Source organism: Lathamus discolor, chromosome 3 (assembly GCF_037157495.1).
Source record: "Lathamus discolor isolate bLatDis1 chromosome 3, bLatDis1.hap1, whole genome shotgun sequence".
In the NCBI taxonomy this organism is placed as follows: Eukaryota; Metazoa; Chordata; class Aves; order Psittaciformes; family Psittacidae; genus Lathamus; species Lathamus discolor.
The window spans coordinates 24,956,232-24,972,367 of NC_088886.1; the positions used below are offsets into that span (position 1 = coordinate 24,956,232).

Genomic DNA, 16,136 nt, shown 5'->3' on the forward strand with positions numbered 1-16,136 from the left:
TAGGAGCACAGTGTGTAAGAATCCATTAATGTTTCTCTTGGCTTTTTGAATATCATGGATAATCTGGACTTTTATGACTTGGGACAAAATCTAGATGAAATTTAAGATATAAAAGTTCGAATGATTTACACACAGCTGTGGAATATGGGCTTGTGAAGAAAAGCAGATGTTATAAGGGAAAATAAAAAAAAAAGAATCGGATAGTAGTTGAATTTAACCAGCTTAGTTTTCATCTCTACATTAGTTCAGAATAAGTAGCATTTTTGCGATACTGGTACTTGTTAGTAATAACAGTACAGAGACTAAAGTGGGGGTCAGTGCATAATCTGTTTTATAGGTACTTGTATTTTGTTTTCCAGTGAAGAAGTAGTGAAAAGGGAAGCTATTTAAAACAAAAGACAAAACAAAACAACAACAAAAAAACCTCAAACAAGTAAGATTTTGGCATTAGTTGTCAATTTTAGTTTCATGTGAAGAGCTTGAGCCCTGTTTCTTATTCTCTGTAACTATGGATTATCGAGTAAGGTAACTGCCATTATGAATGGCAGTGCTGAGCTCTTGTTTGGTCCAAGGGACAACAGTGCTGTGGCCAGATCAAAAAAGGCCCTTTGGATTTTTCACAAGTGAGCAGCTCCTTGGCACAGAGTAGGAGAGAACAGCATCTGCATCTCCCAGGTGTAGGACATTTCTTTTGCAGGACTTGACACATTGATATAGGCTCTTTAGAAAAGACAGGCCCAGCAGATGGGGAGGGTTTCTTGCTATTTATGTCAGTGATAGGCTGGAGAGTATGGAACTCTGTGTGGGGTCAGGTGATCAGTCAACGGAGTTTGCGGGTCAGGGTCAAAGGGAGAACAGCAATGGGGGACATTACTGTGGGGATCTGTTACAGACCGCCTGATCAGGAGGACTCTGTGAATGAAGCGCTCTGTAGACAGATAGGAACAGCCTCACGCTGGCAGGCCCTTGTCCTCATGGGGGATTTCAACCGTCCTGATATCTTTTGGAGGGACAGTACGGCCCAGCGCAAGCAATCCAGGAGGTTCCTCTGTTGTGTGGAAGGCAACTTCTTCCTGCAAGTAATAGAGGAGCTGACAAGGAGAGGTGCCATGCTTGACCTCGTGCTCACCAACAGGGAATGTGGTGCACCAGGGCTGCCTTGGCTGTAGCGATCATGAGGCGGTCAAGTTTGAGATCATTGGTCCCAATGTGACCAAAGTGAGAAAGGGCACGCAGTGTGCTCACTGCCCGGGACTTCCAAGACAGCGGACTTTGGCCTCTTCAGGATCCTGCTTAGTAAGTTTCCATGGGATATAGCCCTAGAGGGCAGGGGAGCCCAGAGCTATTGGTTGATATTCAAGGATCACCTGCTACCTACAAGCCAACCGTATCCTGGACTGCATCAAAAGGAGCGTGACCAGCAGGTCGAAGGAGGTGATCTTGCCCCTCTACTCTGCTCTCATGAGACCTCACCTGGAGTATTGTGTGCAGTTCTGGTGTCCTCAACATGAAAAGGACATGGAACTGCTGGAACAAGTCCAGAGGAGGGCCACGAGGATGATCAGGGGACTGGAGCACCTCCTGTATGAAGGCAGGCTGAGAAAGTGGGGCCTGTTCAGGCTGGAGAAGAGAAGGCTGCATGGAGACCTCATAGCAGCCTTCCAGTATCTGAAGGGGGCCTACAGGGATGCTGGGGAGGGACTCTTCATTAGGGACTGTAGTGATAGGACAAGGGATAACGGGTTAAAACTTAAAACAGGGGAAGTTTAGATTGGATATAAGGAGGAAGTTCTTTACTGTTAGGGTGGTGAGGCACTGGAACTGGTTGCTCAGGGAGGTTGTGAATGCTCCATCCCTGGCGGTGTTCAAGGCCAGGCTGGACAGATCCGTGGGTGACATGGTTTAGTGTGAGGTGTCCCTGCTCATGGCAGGGAGGTTGAAACCACATGATCTTAAGGTCCTTTCCAAACCTAACTATTTTATGATTCTATGACAGACGTCTTCCAAAACTTATGTGTGGAAGCTGGAGAGCCCTTAAGTGCACTGCATTCAGTTTATTTCGGATTTACTGTGGATAAACCCCTCACTGCGAGTGCTGTGGTATTGTCTGATGTATGTATTAGAGATACACAAATCCAGATTAGACAGTGAGAGTCCTGGGTCTCTTTGGAAAAGTGTCCTGGGAAATCTGAACATATTGTACCCTAATTATGTGGGGATATGTGTTGGTCATTTGGTGCTTTGTCTGCAGAGTATCCTATCCAAGCAGTGCAAGCATTAACAGATCGACTAAAACTGATGCAGGAAACATTCTGTCTAAATAAGGTGATACGATCTTCCCTGAGTGACAGGGGCAAATGAAAAAGCAGATGCTGTACTTATGAGAAACTGAAGTGTTAGGGCAGAAAAAATGAACTTTTAACAGGTGTGGATAATGCAGAATCATGTTTGTTTTCGTTAAGTCAGCCCACGCTGCGGTGAGGTTTTGTGAAATCTTATGGACAAAACATTTTTGCAGGCGTGGGCCTTACTCTGTTAAAATAAGCTGTAATCTGTCCTGTGAGCGCGTGAGGCTCTGCAGCCATAGGTAGCTCCTAGGTGGCCTTTCTGGGCTGCATGTTTCCTGCATGGCTGCAGAGGAGTTGGTAGTTTTCTCTTTTCCTGTGTGTCTCTTTAGTCTGTCCTACCACGCGTTGCTTACATTGCCTTTACTCCTCTTCACATGACATTGGAAGGCAGCAGGAAGTCCTCCCAAAGCCAAGAACACGTGGCTTTGTTTTTTTCATGATAGGAATTGTACAGTCGTGCAGTGCTAGTCCTTGCAGTGTTTTTTACTCCCACAGCCCATGCTGGTACAGTTATCACAGAAATGCACGATTTCTGAGTAACTTCTAACACTTCTTGGAGATTGTGAATAAATCTGTTTGGATTTGGGGAGGCTGTTTGGTTTTTTCTTTCTTTTTTTTCTTCCCCCTCCCCCCGGATTTCAAATTAAGCTGGAAGGTTTTGCTTTTATTAAATTTGAGACTGAACCCCTGTTCATTCTTTTGTCTGGATTCAGCCTATAAAGGTTTTCTTTTAACATAGAAGTCAAACTAAACAAAATCTTGGGCGTAAGCTGGTATGTTGAAAAATGAGGGGGATGACTTGTATTTGCAAAGCTATTTAAGAGTAATTGGACATCCGCATCCCTTTAGTATTCATGGAAGTTTGGCATCGAAATGCAGCAGACAGCTTTGAAAACCTGCCAGGTCTTTAACACTATGTGTTCTGATATTTTCTCTTTGTTTTATGGAAGTGGACAGGGATATTTAAAATAAAAAAATCTGGTTGGCATTTTGATGTGAAAACACTCAATGGAAGTTCCTGGAGAGGAAAAGGAGGCCAGCTCTTCCTGCCCTTGTCAGTGAGGGTACAGCACGATGCGCCAGTGCCACTGGGTGTGCTGTGGAATTAACCCCTCACAAGTGTAGTGGAAACCAAAGATGTTTAGCTGTCCAGATGAGAGCAGAAGCAGGCTAAATTCCTGTCTTATGTCCTTTATTTTGTCCTAGTAATCATGTTCCTTGCAATGACACTTAAAAGTGGGGCTGTGCTGTACTTGGCACAGTTGCAGATAAAGTGGCAACTGGTCCCTATTTCTAGGAGTTTACAGAGGAGGGAGTTGATATTATTTAATGGGAGATCTAAAGCTGGATAATAACAGCAAAAAAGAGCAAGTTAGTTTTACATTTACAGTTCATTCCTTTTGCTTGGAGAATGGCTCTATAGAGGGTAAATGGAGGGGAAAAAGAAGGTAGAGAGGGGACGTTGAAGGAATTGGTGCTTTGGTAGCAGAGCCACACTTTTTGGAACAGGTGCTTTATATTGCACTTGGCTCACTGTTGCTGTAGTATCTGATCTTTCCTCTGTTGTATATCAGGTGGTTTGTCAACTGAAAAAGTTATTTCATTTCCATTATTCTATGTGTGTATAATTCAAAGTACCTCATGATTCTTGTGGAGTATCTGTAGCTCCAAGTTGTTTGTTTCAATGCTTACAAGCCTTATTTAGGGCTTTGTTTGGGGATTTTGACAAGAACAACCTTTCTGTATTATTTTTGAGTTATTCAAAAAGTATTTTCCTCCCTCTTCTTCACTTACCTCTTAAAAGAGATGCAGGGGTGTGCTTTCTACTGTTTTTTAGTATTTAAATAGTCAGTACTGCCCATTACATTCTGGTCTCATTTGCTTAGTCAGTTTTTTTGAGTAAGTTATAACTTCCCAAACGCCAAGCAAGGCTGAAAAGTTCTGTGGACTACAGGATCCTTTTGTTTCCAGTGTCTCTTTTTGTATGCAAAGCATTCATACAGGGCTGGCTAGTGAATGGCTCTTTGTCCAAGACCCGATGAGAGCAGAGCAGTTGAAGTCTGCAGAAACACTGTTCTTTACATCAGATGTATCATTAACTCCTCCTAATCTGTATTTAATGACCTGTTGTTCATGCAGAGCTCTTTCGATGAGAGATAGGCAGAGGTTTACATCTGGCAGTGTAATGAAGCATTATATACTTCTCCAGTTTTGCACAGAAAATTGACTGCCCTTTATTACTGTGTTAGGAATCTATATTATAAAAATCAGCATGTATCTCTCTAGTGACATTTAAATGTAAATGCCTAATGTTTTTCAAATACATATTTTATATTTCATACATAACCAGGACAGTGATATTGTGAGTCATTGCAATAAATTTTGGAATTTAAATTTAATTTTTATTCAAAAACTGAAGCTGTCCTTACGTATTTCTCCCAGTAGGGGGAAAATGTCTTTTATCTCTTGGCTAAGATTTATTTTAGTCATCTTACCTAGCAGACAGCAGTGGAGAGTGAAATCCTTGCCCTTTAGCAACAGGACAGGAGCAGCCTTCATAGCATGTAATGTACGTTATATCCACAGCATGTCTCAGTTCTGTCCTGGGTGATCTTCACTGAGGAGGTGTCAGCATAAATCTCTAGAAATCCCCTTATGTTCTTCTTGTATCGTCTTGATACGGTATGTTACCTCATGTTACAGTATTTGGAAAAGCAGAACAATTTACAGGTCTGCAAGACCAAATATTGAAACCAATGGAGTTAAATCTAATAAAAATAGGTTAAGCTTTACTCTGCAGCTTAGCAAAGTGTTGGGAGTGTTGTTCTTAGGACCCCTCTGATTTATTGCATCCTTGCAGTAAAGCAGTAGAAAGTATCTCAGATAGTTAATTGCATTCGCTTTGAGTTGCAAACACTAGTAAATTAGCTTTTAGGATATAACTGAGAGGCCAGGTAGGATTAAGCAGTGAATTCTGGCATAGCCAAGAATCAGAAGGAAGGTATCTATTCAATTTTACAGCTTCAGTAGTGCTGATCTCAGTAAAAGGAGCATGGGCAGGGTGTATAATTGCTTGGGAGAATGTCAAAGAAAGCAGAGAGGCTCTTGATGCACCAAAAAATTTCAGAACAAGATTGACAGCTGTTCTTGTACCGAGCAGTGAATGCTCTTGTTGTGATTCACTGTGACCACCAAGGGATCGAGGTGTTATTCAGCATGTTTAGAAGTGGATTCTTACTTTATTGTCAGTTTAGCTAAGCATATTTTTTTTCAGATGTTTGGATTAACTCTGTGAAATCTCAGTGGCAAAATGGCCTATCCTGTACATACATCAATTTCTAAGGATGCATTTTAAGAAGCCCTTAAAACCTACTCTCATACAGCTGCTGTCTTACAGGACCAGCAGGATTGCTTCAGGATGACTGAGAAGAATTTGGACACTTCAAAACACGTGTTTGCAAGTTTTTGTGCATGTTATACCTTCCCCCCCCCGACAGATAAAATGATGAGATTTCCAAAACAATCGGAACAAATAATTTTTGTTATGTCTGCCTTCAATGTAGTTGGAGATTCAAGATCTGGTTTTAAATGAGCTGTTTCAGATAATGCAAGTGGTTTTAGCACAGTACTCAAGGCTAAGTAAGCCCAAGCTGACATCCTTATGACTGTGGCTATGTTGCTCCTTTCAGACTTGTTTGCCTTTATTAGTTTGGGTTTACTTTACAGTGCACTCTTATAATATGCAAACCCTTGATCTTTCTTTGCCTCAGCTTCCCCATCACAGTGGATATATCCAACATTAAGACCTTGTCATAAGACTGTTGAAACTGTTCTTATTTTGAAGTATTGTGGAGTTCTGAGATTGTTAGCCGTAGCAGGGTAGAATATCAATATGAGGGTGGTGGATGGTGGTGCTAAAACTTGTTCTTTACAGTTCAGCAAATCTGGTGGCGAGAGCTTGAATTCAGTTACACTGGTTGACTTTCTCTACAGATCTGGGATTCTTAAATAGGAAGCTTTACTTCAGACTGACATTCTAGAGGAGCCTAAAACTACCACATTTTTATAATTTGAAATACTTTGGATGAATTTGTTACAGTTCTCACATGAACCTTCAGGGCGGAAACAGACAGCCCACTATGTTTTCTCTGTCTGATGTTACTAGGATGTTGTAGCACAAATACTTGTTCTCCGGCTTATTCAGATTAATCGCAGGTGCCTGACACAGTTAGTTGAGCACAGAATGTGTAAAATCAGCTTGCCTTAATCTCTTCTATGTGTAATTGTCCGCCTTCATTAAAGCTGCTTCTAAGGAATCATGAAATTGTTTATGGAGCTGTATATCTGAAACAATGGGCACTCCCATTGAAAACGAAATCCATAATACTGCTTTCAAGGCACATGCACTTCCTATGCTATAAGAGATTCTGCTTCATGCTGTTGGAGTTGAGTCTATGGTTTCTTTTTCCCAGTGGCATTTTCACAGTGCCAGGGGCCATTCCCACTCATAACAACTGTATCAGTAGTTTTGGCACAAGTGGGCACTTGCCACCTAGAAAACTTTTGCGTGAAATAACAGTTGGAGTTAAAAGGAATGACAAATACTAGAGAAACAGAAACTGTGTTGGAGAAGGTGGTTGTGTTATAGCCTCTCTGCACACTGGAGTATTGCTCTGGGAAAAAATGCAGTGAAAAAAGGCAGAAAGGGTCCTGGAGCTCTGAGCAAAGAAACTGTTTTGGTTGATTCCTCGTGTCTGCAGGCTGCTTTCTCTAAATTAACAAATTAGATTGGAAGACACTGGCTGTCTCTCTAAGATTAATTTTTTTTCCCCCTTCAAAATGAAGTAATCTTCAAACTCCTTATTTTTGCCCAACTGTTAGATTCTGTATTTTTATTTTGAGCTAGAAAAGCTATTTAGCATTTATGATAATTGTGTATGAATTATGCTATTTGAGATTTTGCTTTGATGCAGTAGAGGTTCCTCTAAACACCCATCTCATTTTTTCAGATATGGATCCCTGGAGACCCCAAGCTTTGAAGAAGTTGAAAACGAGAATTCCTCTGAATCCAAAGCAGTTGTCAGGATGTAAGTGTAGTTTTGCCCTGCACAGCGAGCTCTAGTCGCAGTTCGATATTGGAGGAAGATGTGGGCAGCATACCATTTGTTTCCTTTGAAAATTCTCAGCACTGTTTGCTTGCTTAAACAAGCTTGTGTAAAGGCCAAATATCATTTGTCTCAAAACACATCCAAAATTATAACCCAGAAATCTTTTGATCCTTTGGCCCTCATGCCTTTCATGTCTGAATCTGATACCTGTTACTCAACTACTTATTTATAGAAAGCTCAACAATGAAGTTGTCAAGAAAGTAATCTGTCAGGTGTATGTGCTTTAACAGATGCTGTATAAGTGTGAATTCTCTTTCCTGCCTTAAAAATTTCCATTGCTCTCAGTTGCTCTGGCTACTTCTGTCTTACACATGATTAATGGTATCTGGAAAAGAAGTTGGCTTTGTAGTCCTGTTGTGAAACATGTAGTTCAAGTAGTTCATGTTTTGTCTTGTCTGGGATAATTCCAATATAATTGTGTTTACCATCTTTTCTCATAGAACGGAAACATGACACAGTTTTGCTCTCAGTATTATATGACTTGAAGAAATAAGAGGAAAGAGCACGAAAGCTGTGTTATTTCTTGCCAGTAACTCTGTATTCCTCAGAGAAAAATATCTCATGGGGAAGCCTATGGTCTGTAGCTAGAGGTCTGCATTTATCAGACTCCTGTTAACAACAGTTCAGATGCTTTAAAAACCCATTTGGGGCATTAGAAATAGGGATGCAACTTAAAGCATTTCCACTGTTTTGAGACAAAAAAGAAAACTGCTACAGAAGTTAAAAACAACTGTAGGAAGAGGATTTATGGCTGCTCAAATATCCTTTTTAAATAAGAGATGGGTTTTTACAAAATCTTAAGGTACGTATGGGAGGAATATCATGTTGTATGTGGTATACTGTAAGCCCACAGGTTACTACTTTCTGTATTGAAATTCTCTGTGCTTTCTGTACTTGTATAGATTTGTGATGAATTTTGAAACAAAAAATGCCTGATATAAGTTTTTGTTTTCTGTTTTGATATTTTTTCCCCCTTTTTTTCCTTAATTAGTGTTTTACCTCATGCTCTTGTAGCTCAGAACCTGCAAGTCCTACACTAGGGCTTGAGGACCCTTATGGCACAGCCTCATTTGAGAGACTTGGGGGAGCTATAAACCTATCCCGCTGTTTCCAAATTTGAGGTCCAAGCCAGCAGTTACTTCTCCCACTTGTTGCAGTGACGTAATAGTTGTTACTGACCCAAGATCATTTCAGCTGTGTTCGAAATCATGCCTTCTAAGGATCCGTTCTGCAAAGGGCATTTTCTTCTGTTCACTTATGCATCGTTCCTGTCAGTTTTGGGCCTCTAGGGTGGTCAAAAAAAGAAAGGTATTTTTCGTCAGGGATCAGGTTTAATTACCTATAATCTAAAATGTCGTTGGGGCTTTTTATTATTATTGTCCTTTTCTTTAAAACTGCATTCAGTAATACACAGCTTAAAGAAAGGAACTGTAATTTTGTAACTTTACAAATACGCAGAGTTTGGACCTTAGAGTTATGAGTAGGCTCAGAACACCCGCAAAAGGTCTGCGAGCTCAAAAAAATACCCTGCCATGCATGACTCTGCTTTTCTTCTTTTCTTTTTCCTTAGTTATCAGGAGCCAGCTTAGCTTCTCGTGTTCAGTAGCTTGCTTTCCACAGTTCTTACTGCTTTCAGTCAGTCAGGAAGTTTGTGGCTGTAAGTAAGAGAAGAATAAAATCCAGAAAAGGTGGAATTCCAGTGAAATGTCTGTGTTTCCAGAAATATGATGCCTTGCCTCTCTTAGTTGTCTGACAAGAGAGTAGTGAGGAGTGAGTAACCTGACCCTCTCTCTCCTCCTATAAGCGATTCTTTTTGCTCTTCCTTGCATTATATAAACAAGATTGCCTGGTGCTGTTTCTCAGCTCTGCGGTTTTTTGTGTGGAGGTGTGACGGAGTTGCCTCTTTATCTTAGATCATCGTTGCCTTCGGAGTTCTCTGTGTTTACTGCATGTTTTCTTAGCTTAGACTTCCGTTGACTTTGAGAAATACTAGTTGATAGAACACAGGAAGACATGACAATTCAGAATAAAACCATAACATACGTTAAACACAAAAATTATCAGCATTGAGAATTAGAGAGGTCCATATGATAGTACACATTACATGAACTGTAAGGAATTTGCACTATGATTCAATTATGGTTTTGTTTTTAAATGAGGTTGTATAGCTCAGTTGTCTGGTTTGGTTCATGTCACCTGACAAAAAGCAAATAAGGAAAGAAATTAGTGCCAAAAGAAATACTTTCTCTTGGTCGTCTACACACCTTACCAGCCAGGAGGTATGGGAAACTTCAAAGAGGTAGTTGCATCCAAGAGATCTCAAGCACCTTTACATGTTCTGGTAAGGGGATCAGTAAGCCAGGCAACTAATGCTGTTTGGGGACTTCAGTCCTTCTGAAATGGTTGTGTATATTGCCTACAAGACAGTAAGAAACAATGCTTTAGATTATATGTCCTGATCACTGTGATCTCTATTCAGAGCAGGAGAGTTCCTCAGTTAACTTTTAACTCCCTGTTTAAAGGTTGAGCTGTCTATGCAGAGTGATTGTGGAATATCTTCTGCCCTGTTTTCCCCACTGTACTGAAAGATGGTGTTAATTTTAATCTCTGGGCAATCCACTGCTGGCAGACAACTGTACCCAAAGCACAGACTCCATTAATTTAGAGAGGTGGTGTATTAAAGGAACAGAACACTTGTTTCCCAGAAGGTAGGCGTTAAAGATGTGGCTGGAGCTGCTTGAGGACAGGGAAAGGACCGTAAAACCTTCAAAGTACAAAATATTGTAACTGCTTTTACCTTTCGGAAGTCAGTAGCTTCACTGGATGCCGAGATGCCTCTGGGTAATGTGAGGGTCTGAAACAATGCTTGCTGAGGCCATGTCACTGAAATGACTTGCCAGGCTTGCAAGACCTGTAGAGCTGATGCCGCACATCACACTTCATGGATAAAAGGTGCTAAGCTTGTTGCCAAGATTTTTAAAGATTTCTGTAAGGGAAGTTTCCAGAAGTGATTCATTCCTGTTCAGTGTACACAGAAGGATGTTCAGCCTGGCAGACCAGGCTTGCCTGCAATGTTTGCATTCGGGGAAGACTAATTTAATGTTGACTGAACCTAGTTACTTGGAGACCTCAGGCAAAAATATAATAGCATGAACCTGAGATTATCTGTGGGAGAGGTTTTTCAAGAAGCAGTGTTGTCATATTGGTCCATGGACTTGGACCATGATTTTTTGTTTGTTTGCTTGCTTTCTAGAGGTCTAACATTTGTACATTTTCTTTAAAAATACTCTTTAGGCATGTTGGTAAATATAATGGGGAGTGGAAAAGTACACCATCCCTCCCTGTACATAGAAACAACTTTTGTTTTTGTAGCTAGTAAGAGTCCACAGCCAGGGCAAAGGCAATGAAAACGAAATGCTGTGCTGTAAACAGTAAGACATGTTCTGATCTGTTCATTTACATCTCTCCTGATGAAGCCAAAGAAAAGTAAGTCCCAGTTTAGGTTGTATTTCTCACGGGCACTAAAGATAAGGTGGTAGAACTGGAAAACTGGTCTCCTGGTTGCAGGATGAAGTTTCAAATGGAGATTTTATTTATTTATTTTTTCCCTGTGTATGTTTTATACTTGCAGTATACTTACAGTGCTGTAAAAGAGAGGAGTCTTGTTGGAGTTGGACCAGCTGAATGAGAAGAAAAACCAGTTTGCTTAGTACAAAAAGTTAAAGAGCTTTAAGCCCTCAAATCCTTCTCTTCTGCACTCCCAAGCACTGCCGTGGCTGAATTCAGAGACATTTAAATCCTAAATGAGCTTGAGTAACAGTAAAAGTCCTTTCAAGCCTCCTCTAGGAGCATAAGGTTGTGATTTCCTTCTGCCACTGGCTTTGGTTTGCTGATTTGGGGTAGATTGTTGGTGCTGTCCCCCAGATGAATGACAGGCCACAGAAATGAATCAAAATACTCAGAGGTTTTTTTGTTGCCTTGAACGTCAGCTCCTAGTTACATCTGCTTTATTATCAAAATGTGGAATTTATTTGTTACTAAAACTTGGAATGTGGCACAAGTGAAAACCGCAGACAAAGCAGCTCGAACCCGAACTGAAATCTCCGTTTCATTCCACAGCAATTGGGTAAACCAGTTCAAATAAAATTAAGGAACTCTTCAGTTACCACATGGCAGGTCTTGCATGTTTACCTCTCCTCTTCTGCATTAAACCAGCAAATACCAAAACTTTCAATGTAATACTGCAGCATTTGGAGTTTCTCATAGTGATAAAAAACATTGTCCTATGGTTTCTTGAGCATTTTTGATCTTCCCGAAAGAGAACTTGTGTTTTGTTTCCTACTGACATTAATGGTCGTGCTGGAAAACAAGACTGGAAGACTGTTACAGTCCTGCAGAAATAAAACTGCTCCTGAGACGTTGTACTCCAGGAGAACAGACACCAAAGGAATGTGAGACAAATGGAACAAAATTGGCTGGAAGTTTCTGATGCCTGGGAAATCCATGTTGGGAAGCAGTTAAGGTGCATTTGGGAGAGCAACAGTCAGCATTCATTCCAGTAAAACCAATTAAGCTAAAACAACAGCAGAAACCAATGTGGTTACATGAGAAGTGGAGTCAAACACAGCGCAGTCTAAGCAATGGAAGAGTGGAAGAGTTATGAAAACAACCAGAACGAAGCAAAAAAAGAACAATTAGAACAGCAAAGAAAAATAAAGATTGGCATGTCAAAACACAGAACAACCGGCCAACCTGTTCCCTCAGTGACTTTATGTGTGTCCCAGCAAACACCCCCTCCCACCCCCCCCCGCCCCTCATACTGTTCAACCAGTTCTTCCCAAATCACAAGAAGAGCAGATCATTTGCTGGAAGTCATCAGCATGTTATTTATAAATGGACTGGGCGTAAGAAGCTACCCTTACAGCAACTGTTGTTTGCACTTTACATACACTTTACCCCTGATTCAAAGCTGAGGTTTAACTGCCCATGTTGTTATTTGATAAGCAAAACTGCGAAAATACAGCTGGCTTAATTTAGTCTGTGTGAGCTAGCCTGAAAACTGTTGCATGGACAGTGGAGGAGCAGGAAGAGCTGTCTCTAAAGATTATTCCATTGATGGTCTTAAGTATGCGTTTGGCAAATGACAGATAGTTTTGTACATGTTCCTGTCTAATTTAATAGGAAACCAGTCATTTAATCTCTCTTTGCAACTGAGGTTCTCCTTATCCTTCTTAATTGTCAAGTTTCCCTTCTACTTCTAAAGGAAAGGAAAACTTTATAGCTCATAATCAATCCGTTAAAAATGTATTCTGTGATGTTTCTTTCTTGTCTGAGATCTTGGAAGGCTTCCGTTCGTATCTGTCTCTAGGTCTGTCAAGTACAGGGAGTTTCTTCTCAAGGGCAGCAAATGTAAAGCTACTACTGCAAGATATGAGCAATTCTGTAGCCTGTTTTCAGAAATCTTGCCTTTCTGACACACAAATTAAACAATTGGGCGATAGGAATTCAGTAGGGCACAGTGTACCTTTTTTCTCTTTCCTATTTCCCTTCTTGAATGAAATGATTTTGCTGGCAAAAATCAGTGTCTGTAACAGTTGTGAACTGTTCACCGTGCTCTGGGAAACTGGGTCTGTCTTGAACTCTCTTTGTTCTTCAGCTTATGAAAGTGGCCATCAACCAAGCCTGTGGAAACTGAGCTTAGTCTAAACAGCATGTGAACAATATTAATACAAGATCTTATCCTGGGGAGAGGCTCCTTCCAAATCATTGCTGAACTGGTAAATGCTCCTAAGAAAAGAATGTAGAACCTAGTTTTTGGTGGTGGAGCCAGCAGGGATGGTGGTGAGCTCATGATATGGGTGGGGAAAAGGGGCATAAGAGCAGGAGTAAGTATTCAATTAGGTCATGCAGCGAGGCACAGTGTTCTCCTGCCTGTGGTGGAAGAGAAATGAAAATACTGTGGGCATAGGGCATTGGTGTTTGTGTAAGTATTGCTGTAACACAGCATTCAGGGTATGTGTGGGACTAGAGTGGATTAAAAATATTAGAGGAGGGCGGAGCGAGAGCTTGGGAGCACTGCTGTGAACATGTCTGTTGTGGCCTTTCTTGTACCTTGGGATGTGGAGCACTGTTGGCTTTGCTGTGGCAGTCATGGAGCACTGGCTGTTGTGTGACACCTGTCCTGACTGAGAAAAATGGTCTCGAAGCTCCAGATAAAAAGTTTGGCCACCTCTGGCTTAAACTGTGGAACACATACTTGTTGCATTTATGGTAGTAGCTTGCCTGAGCAAAGTTGTGAAAATTCAGGCCAAAATAGTTTTCAAATGTGGAGAGACTCTTACAACTTGCACAATCTGTTTCATGTTTGCAGTGAAACCTGAAATCTGGAACATGTTTTCATGTTAATTTTTAGTTGTAAATACTTTTTGTAGCACTGAAACTGTAATTCCAGAGTTTTTCCTGTCGGCAAGCCTACCCAAACAGTATTACTGACAGATTTCCAAATAGTCTCATTAGAAATTCAAGGTTGCTACAATATTAGGGAAAGAAGCAGACAAAAACCAGACTAAAATGAATAGGACTTGTAAAATGACATCTCTATGGGATTAAAGGTTAATTGAGTTTTGAGGAAAAAACTAATTTGGTTAAGATGAGACAAGGCGAGTGGGAGAAACTTATTTTAACTCTTTCTTAGCTATTAGTTTATTTTGAATTACATTGAGCAGCTGAGTTAACCAGATATTGCTGTGGTTTCCCTACTTACAGTACAAACGTGGCAGTATTAGTATGCAGCTCTGATACAAGAGCTTTCTGGGTTGGCTTTTGGGATCCTCATTGTCTACATGTGAAATCTATGTTCATATTTGAACTCTCTTCACGGTCTCATAAACTGAGGAAAGAGAAGTCCTCCTGTCTTGCTTCTCCCTTTCCATTTTGCAGCTATTAACACAATAGACCCAGAACCACTACATCCGTATTTTTTAGAATTTGAACTTTAAAAGCCAGGTGCCTGATCATCATGAGCACAGGTGCTCTTTGAGCTGACACACTGGTGTCTGTAACTGGACACTCATGTTTAGTGGTTTTTACTGGGAGCATAGCCTGTTTCTTCTTCATGGAATATCATTGGGTGTATGGAATACTGTTATTGCACGAGGGTCTTGGAAATGTGGTTATTGGAATAGGTGTCAGGGAAGGTTTCTGTAGATGTGAAAAATATGTTCATTGGAGGGCTAAGCTCTCACAGCTAGCTACACAGCAGAGCAGAAAGCATTTGCAGAAAGAGAGCCTGCTGCAAACTAGGGCTGTTGTCACTTGCTCATCTCAGCTCTTTTTCTGATGGCAGTAGAGCTCCTAAGATCTGCTTCCTTACAGAAGGAAAACTGTGTTTTGTAGCAACACCTCTTGTGCCTGCCACAGCATTTGCGACTACTGGCTGGAAGAGATTTGAAATACTGGGATGGTTTCAGTGTCGCAGAGGAAATCTTCAGAACTTCCTTTTCTCAGGGTCTTTAGATGTTTATTGTGCTTTCTATTCTGGAACAAGGGTTTTTTTCCCTCTCACGTTATGTCCTACTCTGAGCACCACAGTAGGTTAGCATGAAACAGTGGCTGTGGCCAGTGCGTAATGTTATGTGACTGCACACAAAACTCCTTTTCCCTTACCTCTTTGTCAGCTCAGGTAAACAAAATCCTCTTTAAAGTGTTTCTTGATATGCCCTCTGTGTCTTCCTAGCCTCTAATTTTGCTGTGGCCAGTGTTAAAAATATACACACTGAGTTACCTGCACATTGCTGTGAAGAACCAAAGATCTCGCAGCCTTTCCTGCAGCAGAAAAGATAAATTGCTAATATTTTTTTTTTAATTTTTTTTTTTAGCCAGGCTTGAATTTTCTTAGACCTTGAAGAAATCAGGTTATTTTTCCAGAGTTCTTTCAGTGTTTCCACACTTAGTTGAAATTTGTCAACAAAACTCTAAGTTAGTTCTGGAAAACCATAGTGTAAATTGTAAGTCTTATTTTCTTACAAAATCAAGTTCAAACAATGAAAAATCCCTGAAAAGATAGGCTTTAAAGAAATTCCCATAAGCTTACCTTTGTGCAGTATCTAAGAACCAATCTAATAGGTGGGTGTGGATTAAAACCTACATAAACCAGGAAAAGTAGATAAACAAACCACTTCCCTGTGTTTCAGGCAGGGTGGAGACGATGTTGATTCACCAGCTCTGGTTTCCCCTCATTCCACTTAGTCTGTAGAATGTCCATAGGCAGTTTTCTGCCATTGGTGACTTTTTAGTTGCATGTGTCTAAGAAGTCTGGGATAACTTTCCTGAATGAAATCCAACACTCTTGTAACTCCTAAGCATCCTTTTTCTGCACTGTCAGCATGACCAAGATACCTTTTTGCATGGTATAATCTGACAGCCCCTCCTTGTTTTGGGGCTAAGGATAAAATAAAGCTTCTGCCGCATTTCACCCTAAGGTTAGCAAGACCAGTGTCTTCTGGGTTCAGCTTCTTGGTGCTTCAAGCTTGATATTGGGTACTGGCAGCACAGTGCAACCCGTGCTGCACACGTCAGGATTAGGGTTTTATCTTTACAGATGAAGCAATCTCAGAGTGTG

The 16,136-nt window shown here is 40.9% G+C and overlaps 1 protein-coding gene across 3 annotated transcripts in view; it reads left to right on the forward strand.

Moving 5' to 3' along the window:
- LOC136011803 (ral guanine nucleotide dissociation stimulator-like 1) overlaps nt 1-16,136 on the forward strand; it is a 70,249-nt gene that overhangs the window by 25,192 nt on the left and 28,921 nt on the right. The window contains exon 4 of one of the 3 annotated variants that reach the window (XM_065674188.1): nt 7,358-7,435. The exons of 1 other annotated variant lie outside the window; for it this stretch is intronic. In XM_065674188.1, coding sequence (XP_065530260.1) covers nt 7,358-7,435 — 78 coding nt within the window. Of the gene's footprint in view, nt 1-7,357; nt 7,436-8,036; nt 8,319-16,136 lie in introns of those variants that run through there. One more of the 3 variants, XM_065674190.1, reaches the window with a different exon arrangement.